We start from the raw sequence: 17169 nt of genomic DNA, 5'->3' as shown, positions 1-17169 counted from the left end.
GGGGCAATCTGCAGGAGACAACATGAAACTCCGACGGTGAAACTACTCACTGCGTGTCCAAGGACGCAACTGGTGGTTTCCTGGACAAGCGATGATTTGGCATCGCAAACACAATTTGAAATTGGCAGGCAATTGTTGCTGTCTTTCTTTATTGCTCTTCATGCTTTTATCAATAGCTATTGAATTGTCACTTTAGGGTGGCTTTGTAACGTCGAGGGACTATGGGTGGAAAATAGCCATTTGTGTGATTCTTGCACATTCAGTGTCGATTGATGTGCAGTGTCCCTATTAAATAAAACAGCAAATAAAATCTGATTGAGAAAAAAAATACAACACATAATCTACCCATCCACATTTATTATATCCAACTCTCTGACAAGCACCCTCCCTCACCACACAATTAACAAGAGTTATATAGCAAGTAAAATCTGCAGAGCTACCGACCCAAACATACCATCCCGACAGAAAATAGGAAGGCCCAATAAATCAGACATACTTAGGAGTAAACAACCAGTATGAAGTGGGAACCTCTGACCAATCCACGGGAGTAACAGCAATGAAAAACACCTGATCGCACTCATTCCAGAGGAAATAATAAAGAAGGCATAACACATTTTTTTTAAACACATAGAAAGAGACACACTCAACCTAACCACCTCTCAAGATAGACGCAGCAAATCAAAAAAAAAAAAAAGAAGAAGCATGACAGGAGGAAATTGCAGCTTCTGGAAAACAACATCACAAAGTGCCTTCAACTAGTGACCGCTCCAAGCAGGAAAGTGTGTCGTCTGTGGTTTGTCTGTGTGAAGGAATTTATTTTGTGGCTTGTGTGCGTGTGTGTGTGTGTGTGCGCATGTGAGAGAAACCCGTCTGGGAGATCAGGGGTTGGTCGGACCAATGAAGGTACAAAAAACAGGAAACACATGGTAGGAAGGCTACAAAGCTCACTTCGGGGCATCTAACACACACTCACACGCAAACACACACACACACGCAAACACACACACAATATATGTTTTCTGGGGCTATTTCAGTAGCTGTGTGGTAGTTGTGTTCGTTATCGCATTATTGGAATACAGGTGCTGTCAGATTCCTTACTGGAACTCTGTATATTTACTTTGTGGAGATAAGTTCACAATGACAGTAGCAACAGCATCTCCTATCAGATCAATGCACAGACAAGCAAAACATGAGAAGTACTGCACCTCATCAGCTCAATGACAAAGAAAATGCATGAATGTGTTCCCACGGCAGTAACCGGCACATCGATATCCAGCAGAGAGATCAGTTCTGGTCTACAACATCAACACAGGATATACTGTACTCAGGCACTGGGGTGCTTCAAGCTAAATGCTAATGTCAGCACGCTAACACGCTGATGTTCATCACAATGTTTGGCACATTCGCCTGTTTAGTTTAGCGTGTTAGCATGCTAACATTAGCACATCAAGGGATCACCAAAGTCAGTGGAATTGCTCCTCTGAGGACCATGAATGTCTGTATGAGACTTTGTGCCAACCAGATATTGAGATTCACTGGATATGTGGGACTTTGAACGGCTGGTGGCACTAGAAGAAAATTCAGGGAATCACAAAAGTCATTAGGATTTATCCTCAGGGCACCATGGACATCTGTACCAAATGTTGTGAAAATCAATCGGTTGTTGAGGTGTAACAGTCCGGACCAAAGTGGTGGGCAGACCAAAGTGATGAGATGATTCATATCTTAAGAGTAGATGTTGTGTATGGCAAGAAACAAGTGATGGTGCGGAACTGAGATAAACTACAAAAGTGTTATCTGTAACCGTGAACCCAAAGGCGTCTGCTCCGTTTGCCCAGTGGCTCTGCTGACTCCAAGTACAGTACGAGTCAAGACCCAGTGAGTGTTGAGGATAAAACCTCTCAGACACTAAATGAACACTCTACCTAAACCACAACTGGAAAGGGATTTCTGTAGTCTTCGAACACACACACACACACACACCATCACAGCTCATCTGTGGCATCTTTACATACATTAGTATTCCAACGTTGTTCCCCTGAATGCTTGATAAACACACAGCCACTTATGTTCCGGGAATGTGAACCAACACGAAACACCCTGTTTAACTTCAGGTTCCCACTGTCGGTATTTAAACAGCTGCTGCACGAGAACATCTGCATTGGAGCCTACTTTTAAAGTCTTGATAATAGAGTGCTGCAGGAATGAGTCGTAAAAACCAAGAAATTAGTTGATAATGAGCATTTTTGCACTCTGGAAGTCAATGGGTCAGTTCCCTGTTCAGTTAAATGTGTGTGTGTGTGTGTGTGTGTGTGTGTGTGTGTGTGTGTGTGTGTGTTGCGTTTTCTCTTATGTTGATGTTCGTTTGTAACACTAGCTTTATCAAACAACAAAATAGAACATCACCTAACACAAGCTTCAGTCCTTTAATAAAGTCAGAGTTTGTATGACATTCAATGTTAACTAAAACATAAATGATTATTTTAATTAGTGCAACTTAACATTACGTTTTCATACCCAATGCAAACTACAGAAAGAAACAATCTTTTAGAGCAAGTTAAGTCTTCACGACTACTCGCCAGAACATACCATCCCTCCAGAAAATCTAAAGCAGCTTTAAAGGCCAAAGAAATCTTGACTTCACCAAACGAGTAAACAACTAGTATGAACTGCTGACCTGTAAACAACACCCCCTCTCCTGCAAAACAAACTGCTCACAGATTGTGATTCACCATCAGTATCCGGTATGTTGACAAGTTCTCCAAAAATGCAATCACTTCATTCTGGTGTTGGCAAAACAGGAGAGGACAGAGGAATCCCCTCCAACACGTTGTGAATTAGTGCTCTCTGTTCAGTCATCGTGACAAAGACGCTTCCGGCACTCATCTGTTAAACAGACCGTTAGCTGTCGTTTTTACTGGAACAAAGTCAGAGTCAAATATTTTTGGGAAAAACACTCTTTGAAGAGAAGGACAGAACGGAGACGAGAGGGACAAAAATATTAAAAACGATACTTATAATATCATTTCTTTCTGGGTTCAACTGTTAGATAGTGTGAAGTGTGTCTTTCCAACGAGATAGAGTGTGAAAACGCTTGATTACCTTACGCCATGTAATCATCACATGAGGACAGTGTGCTAGATTGGTGATGTGGAAAACATGTCAGTAATCACAAGTGTTATAAGAAGCTTTGCACTGAAAAATGAGTGTGACCTTGTTGTGCGTTTGTATGTTTTTATTGCGTTTACCCGACTGAGGTTGAGTGCAGACACCCACAGGCCTGTTATCTGCAGTATGAAAGGAAATCTGTTCTCTGACACCTCAGTCTTACTGCCATAACTCATAACAACCACACAGATGCATACATCACACAACAGATACTGTGTGTGGATAATGATGTGTGCAATCACAGATGAAGACACCCAAGTCAACACGCAAATGCAAACACACACCGACACACACAATGTCACGAAATAAAGTCCAGACTGGCTGCCCTGGATGCCCCTCAGCCACATCATTTACAGCGAGTGTCCGTGAGCGTCTGACCTGTTTTTGATGATGTTGGTGGAAACTTCCAGACCATTATTCATGTCTGTACAAAATCCTGACTCGGGGATACACTTTTTTTACACATACTAGTGCAATACAATGTGCTAAAAGTGGGTATATAAGACAATTTGGCAGCTTATTTGTTGCTTCTAATCAGCGTTTTCTTTTTAGAAGATAATAACTTTCAGCTACGTAAAACTCGCAAATGTGACAAATGTGTTAGCAGTCAATCATATAGACTGACAAACAGCTGTAAAAGCAGGAGTTGATTCTCAGTTGTATGGTCAGTAATAACAAACGTATCAAATATATAATTGATGGTGCTTTAAAAAAGGGCCAGTGTGTAGGAATTGGCGAAATCTAGCGGTGAGGTTGCAGATTGCAACCAACAGAAACGTTGTGTTGCACACATGTAGGAGAACTACGGTGTTCAACACAAAGCGAGGACGGCCCCATCGAGAGCCAGTGGTTGGTGGTTTGTCTGTATCGGGCAACAATATGGCGGTGCAACTTAGCAGACTCCACGAAGAGGACCTGCTCAGGATGTAGACAATAAACAGCTCCATCGAACGAAAACAGAACGATTCTTGTTTTCAGCTGATTATATACCAAAGAAAACATATCAAAATAATATTCTGTCAATAGATCTCCCTATATGCTACACACTGGCCCTTTAAGACTTTCCAACCGTAAATATGTCATGTTTGATGCATAATGTGTAGTAGTGACAAGATGCATCGCATTTTATAAAAATTGCAATTATGCTGAAGTCAGTGTAATAATTTTACACAGTGACACGTTTCACACAGTATTTCCAACTTCAGTCGAAAGCAAGGCAGTGGTGTCAGAGACTTTACATCACAGTCGATAAATTAGACTTTTTATTAATTAGATGGTCATAATACTGATGGATACTCAGATGCATTTAGGCTATAGTCTCATATAGCCAGCACTCCACAGCAACAGTGTCATCTGGTATCAGATACCAATATTTTTGATGAATACAAATTCAGTAAATTTACATCCACGTATTTCATATTTACATTTTGATTTACAAAGTTAGGAAAGCAATGTTTGAGTCAAGCCTGATGTTGGCTTACACACACACACACAACAGAATGATCCAAGCCACACCCACACAGTGAGGCACACAAGTGAGGCACATCCTGCTGCTTATTCACACAAGGTGGAAAGTCCACCATATTCTCTGCATTCAAATGGAAATCAGAGCAGTGTCTGTCGATGCGTTTATATTTGAAGTGGCTTTAAATGCTTGAAGTGACAAATGCAAACGCTGACTAACGACACACACTGTCAATGTGTAACAGAAGAACAGTTAACAGTTAGATCACCAGCTTTAATATGGTAAGCTTGATTTAAATATCTGTCACTTTTTGCTTTCTTCCACCATGGATGGAACAGCTTCGCTTTGCAGTGCCCACTTTGCGTCATCTTGGATTTCAAAACAGGGGCCTCCTGCTGTAATTGGACCGGTGACAGCAAGATGGAGAAGGCAGGAGCCTGACTTGTGTGGGTAGGAGGAGTGTTAAAAGCATTTTGGAGCCATTAACACCATTTCTCTCCCTTCACAGCCTTTTAAAAGCAATGCAGTCAGACACTGCTTGTTGTTAGTGCCGTGTACTTCCGCTGAGTATCTGTCTCTTACAGAACGAGTGAAGTCGTGTCGGATGAAGATGAGTCTACCTCGCACTCCTCCCTTGAAGAAAGCCGTGATTTTCCTCTGGAGGTGGATCCCTGCCTCTTCATCTAGGGAAGACTCAGAGGTCCTCCTTTAGAGAAACTGTTAATATTCTCCCCATTGTCCCTCCATTGAGGAAGCACTCTGCATTTATTTACCGTCTCTACTGTTGTCAGAGTTTCCATCAAGCTCACCCTCTTTAAAAAACACTTTCACCTTCCGTTTTAATTCCTTCTTTCCACTCAATAAGTCTTTAACTCTATCATGCCACCTTTATCTCACTGAAGTACTCTTGCTCCTTTTTCTGTCTGTATCGGTGATGTTTGTGCTTTTCATCTCTAGCTCTAAACCTTGTAGTGAATATGACTTTCTATGAATTCATTCGTTTTATATTTTTCTCTTTTCCTGTTTTTTATATGAATGATACTCCGAAGTCTTTTCCCCTTTTCCTTCCTTCCTTTTCGTGTCGGTGCTGTTTTGTTAAATTCAGCCAAGAGAAAACCCCCTGCTTCTTATCTTCCTCTCTTTTCACACTCTTGGTGTCCCATATTTTCCTCTCTCCTTTTCTCCATCTCAACCTAAGCCTCTCTATGCCTTTCTCATTTTACTTTTTCCCTTTCGGTGTCCTGGCTTTAAGGCCCAAACCCATAGGCTGCAGTTCTGTCAGCTTTGCTTCTGAATTTATTCTCCCAACATTTTTTTCCATTCTAAAGACAAACTGACAATAACACATGGACTGAACACATACGGGGAAATAAGAGGAATGAAATGCTTATTACAAATTGTCAAATTTAGTCAGTATTTAGGTACGAAAGATGCCATGACCTTATTCAACTCCACACTCACCCACTGTCTACACTCACATTCCTCCTGCACACCCTCAATTTGTTCAGCTGTTTTGTCAGACTGCCTCTGTCTGACTGCTTGGCTGACTTCATCTTTACTAATAACCATGTTAGTGACAGAAACGCTGCACTAATCCTGCCCTGGCTACAGCGCTTAGTAGAGTTACACACACACACACACACAGTCTATCCAACAGGCTGATCGGCATTAAAACATACTGTAGACACTGTTGCATGGACACCTGGAGTCACATTAGAGCTGGTCTGAATTTGGACAAAGTGTCAAATTGGGAACTTTTGGAGTTAATGTGTTGTTTTTCCACTCACAGGACAATACAATTAATTAGAGTTAACACAAGTTTGACGCTTAAAGACTTAAAAAGAATTTTCATCATCAACTATTTGCCAAAATTCAAAGATTGTCGAGGCACGAAAAGAGTTCTGCGTTCCTCGAGACAGAGGATTGAGACGAGCTACTTTGAGACGAGTCTCAACAACACTCCACTGCTTTGCTGATGCAATGCTGACGACACAGACGAAAGCCAAAGATAGCAATCTCTCCTCTCTCGTACACAAACACACACGCACAGAAAAGCAGACACGAGTAAGCTCACAAATCCACAAGCATAATATGGTTGTGAAAACAACAATGTTCTACATAAACAAATTGTTGCATGCTTGCAGAGGAACACACATTATTCAGTCGTGACTTAAAAACCTCTTCCTGTGAACGCTGACACCACAGACCAACAGCGTTTACAAACTAGAGAGACACACGAAATAGAGTGCAGATCCAGGTGTGTCTGCAACAACCACTGCTGTTTTGTGTGATTGAATGAATACAAGCCACCACTGGCGAACCTCTCGTCTACATACTGTGGGCTGTAAGGCGTGGACAGAGGTGAACACTCACTCGCGGACGCACGCACATACGTGACCGATCACATGATCCTCGTGGCGAAGATAATACAAGTTGTATTGCCATTCAAATCCTCCCGTTTTTCAACAGACTCTGGGACTATTTTCATGAAGAGAACCGTCTTTGTGGTTGTTTATCTAGAAGTGCAGAGTTCAGTTTAAGGGCAGACGAAAACATTATGCAAGTCAGAGAAGTCTTCTCTTTAATTATAGCCAATCAAACAACTTATTTTTGCTTCTCTTCAGAGGGTAATGTTCTCTTCATTCCAAGACGTTCTCACCACGGATCAACTCTTCTTGAGAGGAAACTGGCGTCCCGTTGCAGCATGGGAGGTGCAAAAATCATCACACCTTTCAGGAAATAAACTTTTGAGAGCATGCTAATGTTGAAACAGTTTGAGGAAATAAAATACATTTGGCATCTTTCCTGTCCCACGAGAATGGCTGTCCGATGTAAGAAACGGTTCAATAACATTACAGCAGCAGCACACAGGAATGTGGCATCCACCAAACACTGCCTTAGATTCATAAAGAGAACAACCTCTGTGTCTCATGCTGCATACCGACGCGTCTATGTGGGATAACAGTCATACACACTGCAATTAGGGAGGAAAATAGAGGATTTTCTCTCTTTCTTCTTACGATTTTATGCGAGTTGGTCGGCGTCAGCGCACACATGGTCTGAATCGGCAGACACTTCCCCGACTGTGCCTCTCCCCCCCCCACATAAGTGCAGCAAAGGTCATGATGAGTCATCAAAAAGCAAAGTGGATACAGGTGAGAAAAAAAAATAAAAAAAATGATGAAAACGCTGCTTTTCTGGTGCAAATCCCCCACCGCCATGTAGCATGCACTGTCACAAACACAGATCCACTTTAAAACTCCCAATTTCTAACAAAGCCTTGCACTTTCACCACAAATCCTCAAAATGATTGAGTTGCCCATTTTTTTTAAAAGACCTGCTGAAAATGGATCCTTTTTGGCAGCAGGATCAACTAAATCAACTGCAGAATCTGTATTTTACACCTTAATTAAAGCTTCTGGTCCTTCAGAGGCCACTTATATAACAAAAGCTCAACGATAAGACGTCCTGCTGTCAGTAAAGGAGACACACTCACCTTCCTCGTAAAAAAGCAATTCGCAAAAAGCAATTCATTAACCCGAAAGAAGCTGTGTATTTATCACCTTTAAATCTGATGGAGTGAATAATATACTTTCCTTTGGTCACTACATACAACGATGAGCCACAGAACACAACAAAAACCTTTTTGCTGTCTGAGCATGTGCATCATCCTTAATGTCCTGATGTGTGTGTGACTGTGTAAGTGTGTGTGTGTGTGTGTGTGTGTGTGTGTGTGTGTGTGTGTGTGTGTGTGATCCATGGTTTGTCTAAAGGGCTAGTAGACAGGGCCGTGGTCATAAATTTGCCCAGCCATAACCGCGGTGATTTGCAAGTTCAGAGAAACCATAAACATCAGCACTGAGAGGCCCGCTGTCCTCAGAGGAGGCTAAATTAAGTGGTGAGTGTGTAGCCGTGTGCGTTTGTCAGTGCCAAGTGTGTGTGTGTGTGTGTGTGTGTGTGTGTGTGTGTGTATACCTGGTTGAATGAGTGCATATGAGTTTGCTCAAGGGCATCCCTTGCAGGAGATGAGAAGAGAGTTTGGTGATTGGCCGGGGGTTTGAAGGGGTCATTAATCTACGCTGCTCCATTGGCTGTGACGGCAGAGGGGCGGGGTTAGTGCAGCTGGTCAGTTAGCTGCTGTCGGCTTTCTAATCTGGAACATTCTTCAATATTAGATGGAGTGCGCAGAGGACCACTGGGGCCAAACTGGAATCACTACAACGCTAGATTTCTCTGTCCTGTCCCTTTTAGTTTCTCACTGTATATTATTAGGCGACGCAAAGTCTCCAAATAATTTATTTAAAGTATTTTTTGTCTCTTTTAATAATCCTGATGACTCCTGCCCTCTCTGCCGGCATGACGGCAACGATAAACCAATGTGAATCAGGAGGAAACGGCTTGTTCAACGGTAACTTAAAAGGCATCTTGAGTGATCGTATGTAGCAGAGGAGAGAAGCAGTATACATGAACATGAGGCAGAGAGAGGGGCTGTTGGAACAGTCTCGTATTCTCTTCCACTTCAATTACATTTTTATATTCCTCTCCCTTTCCTTATCGCCCTCTCTTAATCATTACTTTTATTTTCGCCCCTCCTCTATTCTTCGCCCCAACCTCTTTCTCTTTTATAGCAGGAAGGATGGACTGTCCAATCTCCTGCTAGATTGTTTTTATAATTCAACTTGTGTTATAGCCGAGCCGGACAGTGAGCTACAGCTACGTCAATGAGAAAGCATGTTGGAGAACAGAGAAGGCACACACCAGTTTCTTCTATGGTTGGGGTACAAAATTGCTCTAAATCCCCCCCCCCCCACTGTAACACTGTAACACAGACAAATGATGGAAAGAAAGTACTGATGGAAAGCAGTTTTGCAAAAGACCAATTCAGGAGGGATACCGACTACTACCAAAACTGCTCAAGCTGACTTAAAAAAAAAAAAAAGGATGCTGGGCAAAGTGCAGAAACCTTGAACTAAATGTTTTCAAGCTGCTGCACCAGGCGCTAATCGAGCAAAGGTTTTATCCTCCGTCGTTGGGGGATGTTGAACTCTTATGTCTGAATGCTATTTGTGAATCCAAGTTTCCCCTTTTCAGAGAAGAAGTTGACTAACCTTACCCGATGAAGGGAAATCTCAGCAGATCACAGGGATCACTGGATACTTTCAAAACTCAGTGTTAAGCTTAAAGCCAAACGTAAAGCCTCTAAAAGGTGCTTAGAGAGAGTGAAACTAGTAACACTGCCAATGAAACATCCTAGTTTATTGACAGAATATAAAATTCCATTTCCCGTTTTATTGGGGAGAGCTCTTCAGCTTAATGGGCCTTACTCTCTCACGGTGTACTGAATATGCAAAATCATCACAAGCTGTATTATTATGTGTTTCGAAACAAAGCATCTGCTTTGGTTACAAAATGTAAAAAAAGCAGTTAATTCAATATCAGCATTCAGTGTGTGATGGTCAATGACACCACCGCTTTCCTAGAGTTAACCAGAGAAGAGACCAAACTCAGAGACTTAAAAACAAGTCACCGACAACAAATAGAGCTAAGGACACACAAGGCAGTATTAAACAACAGATATTAGATATCATGTCACTTCTCATAGAATCAACAGCAGAATATAACATCCCCAAAGCATACAAGACATAATATGTATCAACAATATGAACTCCACAGCGGCTGCAGCCACACACACACACACACACACTAAAGCACAAAGCAGCAGCAGTTCTTGCACACAGGTATGCAAACACAGCAGATGTTGCCAAGCTCTTCTGTTCAATGAGTTAATTGGACTCACCTGTCTGAACGTCATTCTGTGAGTCTCGTGCACCGCAAAGTCCTCCTCAATCTGCTCCAGAGAGTTCAACTTCTCTGCTCCTTCGTCCCAGTACAGCCAGTCCCAGTCCCTCTGACCCAGTACAGCCAGTCTCTCTGTCCCAGTACAGCCAGTCTCTCTGTCCCAGTACAGCCAGTCTCTCTGTCCCAGTACAGCCAGTCCCAGCCTCTCTGTCCCAGTACAGCCAGTCCCAGTCCCTCTGACCCAGTACAGCCAGTCTCTCTGTCCCAGTACAGCCAGTCTCTCTGTCCCAGTACAGCCAGTCCCAGCCTCTCTGTCCCAGTACAGCCAGTCCCAGCCTCTCTGTCCCAGTACAGCCAGTCCCAGCCTCTCTGTCCCAGTACAGCCAGTCCCAGCCTCTCTGACCCAGTACAGCCAGTCCCAGCCTCTCTGTCCCAGTACAGCCAGTCCCAGCCTCTCTGACCCAGTACAGCCTCTCTGTCCCAGTACAGCCAGTCCCAGCCTCTCTGACCCAGTACAGCCTCTCTGTCCCAGTACAGCCAGTCCCAGCCTCTCTGTCCCAGTACAGCCAGTCTCTCTGTCCCAGTACAGCCAGTCTCTCTGTCCCCTTGTGCTCCTCAAAGTTTTCAAACACTTCGAGCTGGATGAGGCTCTGCAGTGTCAAACAGCAGAATGGCCTCACACTCACCTCACTAGGTTAATGTTCTTCAGAGACAGCAGAGGTCTCCATGAGGAACCACCATTTTAGCAGTTCGCGAGATCCAGCATGCACCTATTGATCACATGACATCATGGGTGTGTTTGATTGTGTCACTCAGCCTGCTGGCCAGATAGTGTATTAAACCCCAAAACCAGGACTAAGAGATGAAGATACTGTGGATGCAGCTTTTCTGTACTTTGCCTTTATACCTGGCAGGCGCACTATCGCATACCTTTGTTTTTACTCTGGATGCAACTTGAAATGTGATGAATTTCAATACTTTGGATGAACACCAACAAGTAAAAGTTGAATTACAGATTTTAGTCAAAGGGGTAAAAAAAATACACATAAATTGATTTGTTGTGGTAACGAGAGTAAATGTAATTTGTAACTTCCACCCTTGCACATCAAGTGTAAACACTTACAAGTACCGGTTAAAAAAGAGCAGACAGACTTTAGAAACACATTTTCTTCCCGTCAGCAGTCGATAGATACACTCACATCTCCAATACAGACTACAGCGCCTCTTACACACATTAACACATACAACACACGATATCACATATTTCCATATCGCCGTCGAATTCTTATATGTATATATATATATATACATATATATATATATATATTTATTTTAAAATCACAACCCCAAGTTTTTGCATGCAACAATGTTAATTATAATGTACAAAAAGAACAAAACTCGATTCTGTTGGACAATTAAGGGTTACAATTTCTGATAAAAAAAAAGAAAAGGCTAAACTGTCTTTTTGTCCCACCATTTGAACCAGTCAATACTCTCAAATACCGCATGAGAGATGACAAGAAGTCATAAAGGAATTCTGTCTAACATCTAGCCATAACACAATAATCCCCTTAGTCTGCAGGGAGATCAGGGATTAGAGTAGGGGAGAGAGAGAGAGAGAGAGAGAGAGAGAGAGAGAGAGAGAGAGAGAGAGAGAGAGAGAGAGAGAGAGAGAGAGAGAGAGAGAGAGAGACAAGACGAGATTGAGGAGCAAAGAGAGAAGAGAGAAAGTTAGGTGAGAAGAGAGGCGGGGGGAGAAAGGGTGAGAAAAGGAAGCAGAGAAAAAAGTGTAAAGGCAGCAGCGTACCATAAGAGTTAAAGATGAGTGTGAAGACCGAGAGAACAGCAGCGAGATGAGGCAAAGAAAGAAAAAGAGCAAGAGCTTCCCCTGAAGTGTGTTTGCGTCTCCTGAGAGGATCAAAGAGCAGAGAGACGAGTGACCTTGTGGTCATCTGTCAGCCCCTCTGACTCCACTGGAGGCAGGATATCTCTCCAGGGAAGAGCACGCTGACACACACACACACACACACACACACACACACACACACACCGTTAGACAGGATACTGAGGAGAACATATGTTTGTGTGCCATCATTCCCACTCGCACATCTAAACAAAGCAACGGCGTGAAATAACTTCCCGCACAACACAAAAGCTGTGTTTTCACCGAGTAAGCATGGTGCCATATTACAGCATAAAGGATCTTATTGTACAGATTGGCTCTTTTCTATTTTCAACTTTCTCATATTCTGTCTCTCGTATACACACTCGCAGTATTTTATACATGACACGCGTATGTTACAGTAACTATACTGTGTAGACTCTTAAATAATTGGTTCACCCAAAAGTCTTCTTTTGGAAACGTTGAAAAGCATTCAGCCACACGTCCTGTCATCACCAGTGGATGGGGTCATTGAAACTGCCTTTCTATGAGGAAGAGGTCCCTTTGACAATGGTTGACGTGTCCATTTGACCCTCACCAGAAGCCTCCTCGGCCTTGGAAACGCTATAGCACAACTGGAAAGACTTGTTGTTGTTGTTGCCATGATTACACTACATTTAATCTCAAGCCATTAGTCCAGTGCTCCTCTGTTTTGTGAGATCATTTGGACCTTCCGTCTTTACAATGTAAAGGGCCTTATTCAAAATCGATATTCTCATCCTGGGAGACAGAGCTGCATTGGACTTGTGTGCATATGTGTATTTTTTATTTATTAATTCCCCTTAATTCACTCTTTTAAACTCTTTTCTCTTTTTATCTCACTTTTAAAAGTTGCAGGCAACGGCTAGTTCAGACTGAGCTTTTGGATGACGAGGCACAAGAAACAGTTTCAGAGTGCAGCACTACGAGGATACCAGACTGGCTATGCCTGGAGGCCACTTCTATAAAATGACAGGAGGCCAGGGGCCAGTTAATGAGCAAACATTAAGAATATTTATCAGATAAAATGAATTCGTAAAGGCCCATAACTCATCTCTCTTTGAACTTTTGCAAATGAGCGGACTTATTAATTAAGTTGACTCGGTACAAGGACTGACACTAGGAATATATGAAAGATATATCGGGTATTTCTCTTCGTTAAATAGTTGCAACTGCATTTTAGTTGGAAATGCTTTGGCTACATTTTAATGAGTTTATACAAGATTAGCTGGAACATCTTCCATTTGATGTTTATTCATGAACTCCGGCTATTTATTTACAATAAAAGTTCCCAGTGCCAATTTCATTACTTTCATGGTGAATCAGAAAATGGTTGGCGGGCACCAGGCACCCTATTGCGGGACACATCTGTAGTATATGTAGATCAATAGATCATGTGATCCTGCTGGATAAAGGAAACATGGGTCACAAATATGGCAAACAAGGTTTTATTTTTTTTTTAAAGTACAAATAGTTTGTTGGTTTTGGTATTTCCATGTAATTTATAGACAGCAAGACATACAGAATTATACACTCATACACGTTTTCCTGAACGAATGGGGGTGAATGGTGCTGCTCTCTGTGACTCACACCTGAAGGAAACTGGATTGATCCGATTCATCATCTCCAACAGTGATGTTCCCCATCGCGCCCCACACCTCCCCCTTCTAGTGTATGTTCAAGCACTTTTTCCTCCTGCTCCCCCCCCCTGAGCATCCTGTGCAAGGTGTTAGCTTTTCCTCGCACTTCCCAGCCCTAAACAAAACCCTCCGCCGAGGTGCGACATGCTGCGACATCTTTTTTGCAATCCAGGTGGGTGTTTATTGAAAAAAAAAAAGAAGCAGCACTGCAGTGAAATGTGAGAATCACACAGTGCGTCCACAGTGAAGCTGATGGAAGCAGTGGGAGAGACCAGAGGTGTCATCACCAGCTGTCCCTGAGACCGCCAGTCCAAAAGCCTTCTGAAGATCCGGACACAAAACACAGCGTATGGTGTGTACGAGGAGGAGAAGTGGTCAAGTCTGATGTTGTAAGCTGGCTGTGGCACATCAGAGGGTTCCTGTGGTTCTCTCACTGAAACGTGGCTGAAAGTCTGATGCAGCAGTGATTAACATTTTAAATCCGGAAACTCAGATGACAAATCTCGCCTCATGTTGGAACCCAAAACATTTTACCAGCCTTCATGGGGACCGACCAGATGTCGGCCCAGTTAGCATGCTGGGTGCCGAAGTTAAAATACCAGCTGCATTAGACTGTGTACGGAGTGACTCAGTGATGTTAAATGAACAAATGAGACTTCTGAGATGTGATTACATATCTGCAGGCCGGGAGAACAAATGAAAAGGTCTGCTTCTGTTCACATCCTTCTGCTCTTAAGTATTTATGTTGGACTGCATGTTACAAACATGTGTGTTAGAAAGATTATGGGAGAAGAATTAAATGTTTATGTCTCACACAGGCAAGCTTTACATAAACATTATGCTGTATTGTTGGTGAAACAACACTGTGAATGGTGGGTGACATCGAAGAATAAGTGGAGGAAGTTGTGGGAGAATTGATGGAGAGTCACAAAAGCAGGAGAATGGAAAGAACAGAAGAGAATGATTTGAAACCAGAAGACAGAAAAACACAACTTTTGTTATTTCTGTTGGAGTGTGGTGGATTTCAGGAAGGAGATCAAGCGTTAGAAATAAAACCCTTTTACCTCAGTTAGGTTTTTTTCTGTCTGTCAGCAGGATTACAGACAAAACTACTGGCCCGATTTTCATGAAACTTGAAGGATGGGATAAAGAAGAACCTCTTACACTTTAGAGCTTTTATTGACAGTCAATGCAGCAACATTTAACCGAAGATACATGCGCACACACATGTGGGGTCAAAGGGTTTCTCTCTTTTTCTTTCATATCATTGTATCCCCTGTCAGCTCAGTACTGTAGGAGCTGCAAACACGGTAGAATCTCTTGAATATCTGCTCCCTCTCTCTCACACTCTGCCCTCCTCTTCATTTCTCCACAGCACAGACTCTACTTGTTAAAACCTTCTCCATCCAACTCGTCCCCGTTAACCCCTGCTCTCCTCCCAACCTGCGTCGCCTTTATTTTCCTGTTTCTCTACAGTTTTCTCATTTGTTTTTTTATAGCCTTTTTTTCTCACTCCCTGCATCGTCTCTCTCTCTCTCTCTATGCCGGCATCCCTCTGTCTCTCTTTCCCTCTCTGACCCAGAGGGCCGTGTTTCGCCGAAATCCAATCCTCTCTTTTTTTTTTTAAACCTGCTGTTCCATTTCACTCCCATTTTGTCACACTGCAGTGCACACACAATACCCGCTCCTCCCTCATTTCAACCCTTTTCTCTGTCTCCACAAAGCACACACATTTACAGAAGAGTGCACACACAGTGCTCACAAACATTTGCACAACTGCATGAATACGAAGGGAAAAATAGCTTAATTAAGCCATAAATCAAATGTGTGATGCTCTTGGCTGGATTCACGCACAAACACCTACACACATACACATCTTACACCCTCCCTTGTGGTTCTGTGGCCATCCATCATAGCTTCACTGACTCCACTCAACTTCAGCTCAGAACCAATCACACAGAGGTTAGGGACTAACTGAGTGTGTGTGTGTGTGTGTGTGTGTGTGTGTGTGTGAGAGAGAGAGAGAACCACCATTGGCTTTGGGAACACTCCTGTAAAGTCCGTTTTCAGCAGAGTGAGCTGTGATCTGTATTATTTACTGTTGAACAGTTGTGACTACTGATGGGTGGAATGTCAGCCCAGCCCTGAAACAAACAAACACACACACACACACGCACACACGCACACACGCACACACGCACACACACACGCACGCACCTTTGTGTTTGCTTTGGAATATCATTCCCACTCCTACACTGATAAGAGATGCTGCACTGAAATGAAATCAAGAGAGTTTCTCATAAACCACTTTATATGAAGCCTGCTAGTGCTAGCGACTACGTTTGCAAAAAAGTAGAGCAATAATGCCATTTATTTCATCTTCATTTTAAATAAATAAGAGCTCAGGCAAGAACATAACTGTGAAACAAATCTAACACTTATGGAAATGTGGATATTGTTGCTTTCCTCAAAAGCTCTTTCAACAAAATAACAAGACTCACTGATGTTTTACACTATTTGATGAAATGTATAAGATGAGTAGAGTAGTGAGGCTAACATGGAGAAGTCTGAGGCATCAAAGATTATTGCTGCCTGAGATCCAAATAACATTATGTCCCAAATCCCATGTCCATGTCCCAAGATGTTGTTGCTCCATCTGGCTGCCTGGTCCATGAAAGGAAAATAAATGACTTTTCCTTCCAGTGTCAGTGTGTTAACAGCTGTTAAAAGTCAATTATCCCGCTTTCCTTTGTACCCATATTATGCAGATGTTCTTGACATACAGTAACTGCATGTTTAAGGTGCTTAATTAAATGTCAGTATCAGAGCCTGACATTTTCGAGCGTTCAGAATTTGTCCAGTATTCGATGCCCCGGTCAAATTCGACTTTCGTGACAATATTATCTTCACCTCAAGCTTACGGTGCTCAACAGAAGCTGCTGTCGCTACAGGCTCTATTTCGCTCGCCCTGCGTCCTTTCACTGTTCTTTGAGAAAGAGAGCAGCTCCGGTCTGTATCCACTGGTTGGGGTTCGCACCGCAGGGAAGACGGATGTGCGTGACCACCTTCACCCTCTCTGAGCTCATATACAGAGGCAGCCAGATACTCTCCTCTGATGCTGCGGAGTCAGCAGCAGACTTCTAGGATCAAAAGGTAGAACACACAAATGAATGAAT

The 17169-nt window shown here is 42.8% G+C and overlaps 1 protein-coding gene across 1 annotated transcript in view; it reads right to left on the bottom strand.

The window, feature by feature from the left end:
* Positions 1 to 15204: 15204 nt before the first annotated feature.
* Positions 15205 to 17169, bottom strand: part of dync2h1 (dynein cytoplasmic 2 heavy chain 1) — a gene marked incomplete at its 5' end in the record, with an annotated part of 75376 nt that continues 73411 nt past the window's right edge. Inside the window, 1 exon segment of the mRNA XM_079271574.1 lies at positions 15205 to 17133. Within this exon segment, the coding sequence (XP_079127700.1) occupies positions 16972 to 17133 (162 nt within the window). The 3' untranslated portion in view covers positions 15205 to 16971.

This window comes from Melanostigma gelatinosum (genome assembly GCF_949748355.1).
Source record: "Melanostigma gelatinosum genome assembly, chromosome: 7".
Classification (NCBI taxonomy): Eukaryota; Metazoa; Chordata; class Actinopteri; order Perciformes; family Zoarcidae; genus Melanostigma; species Melanostigma gelatinosum.
Note: the sequence above shows the minus strand (reverse complement) of the source record. Positions and strands in the feature narration are given on the sequence as shown.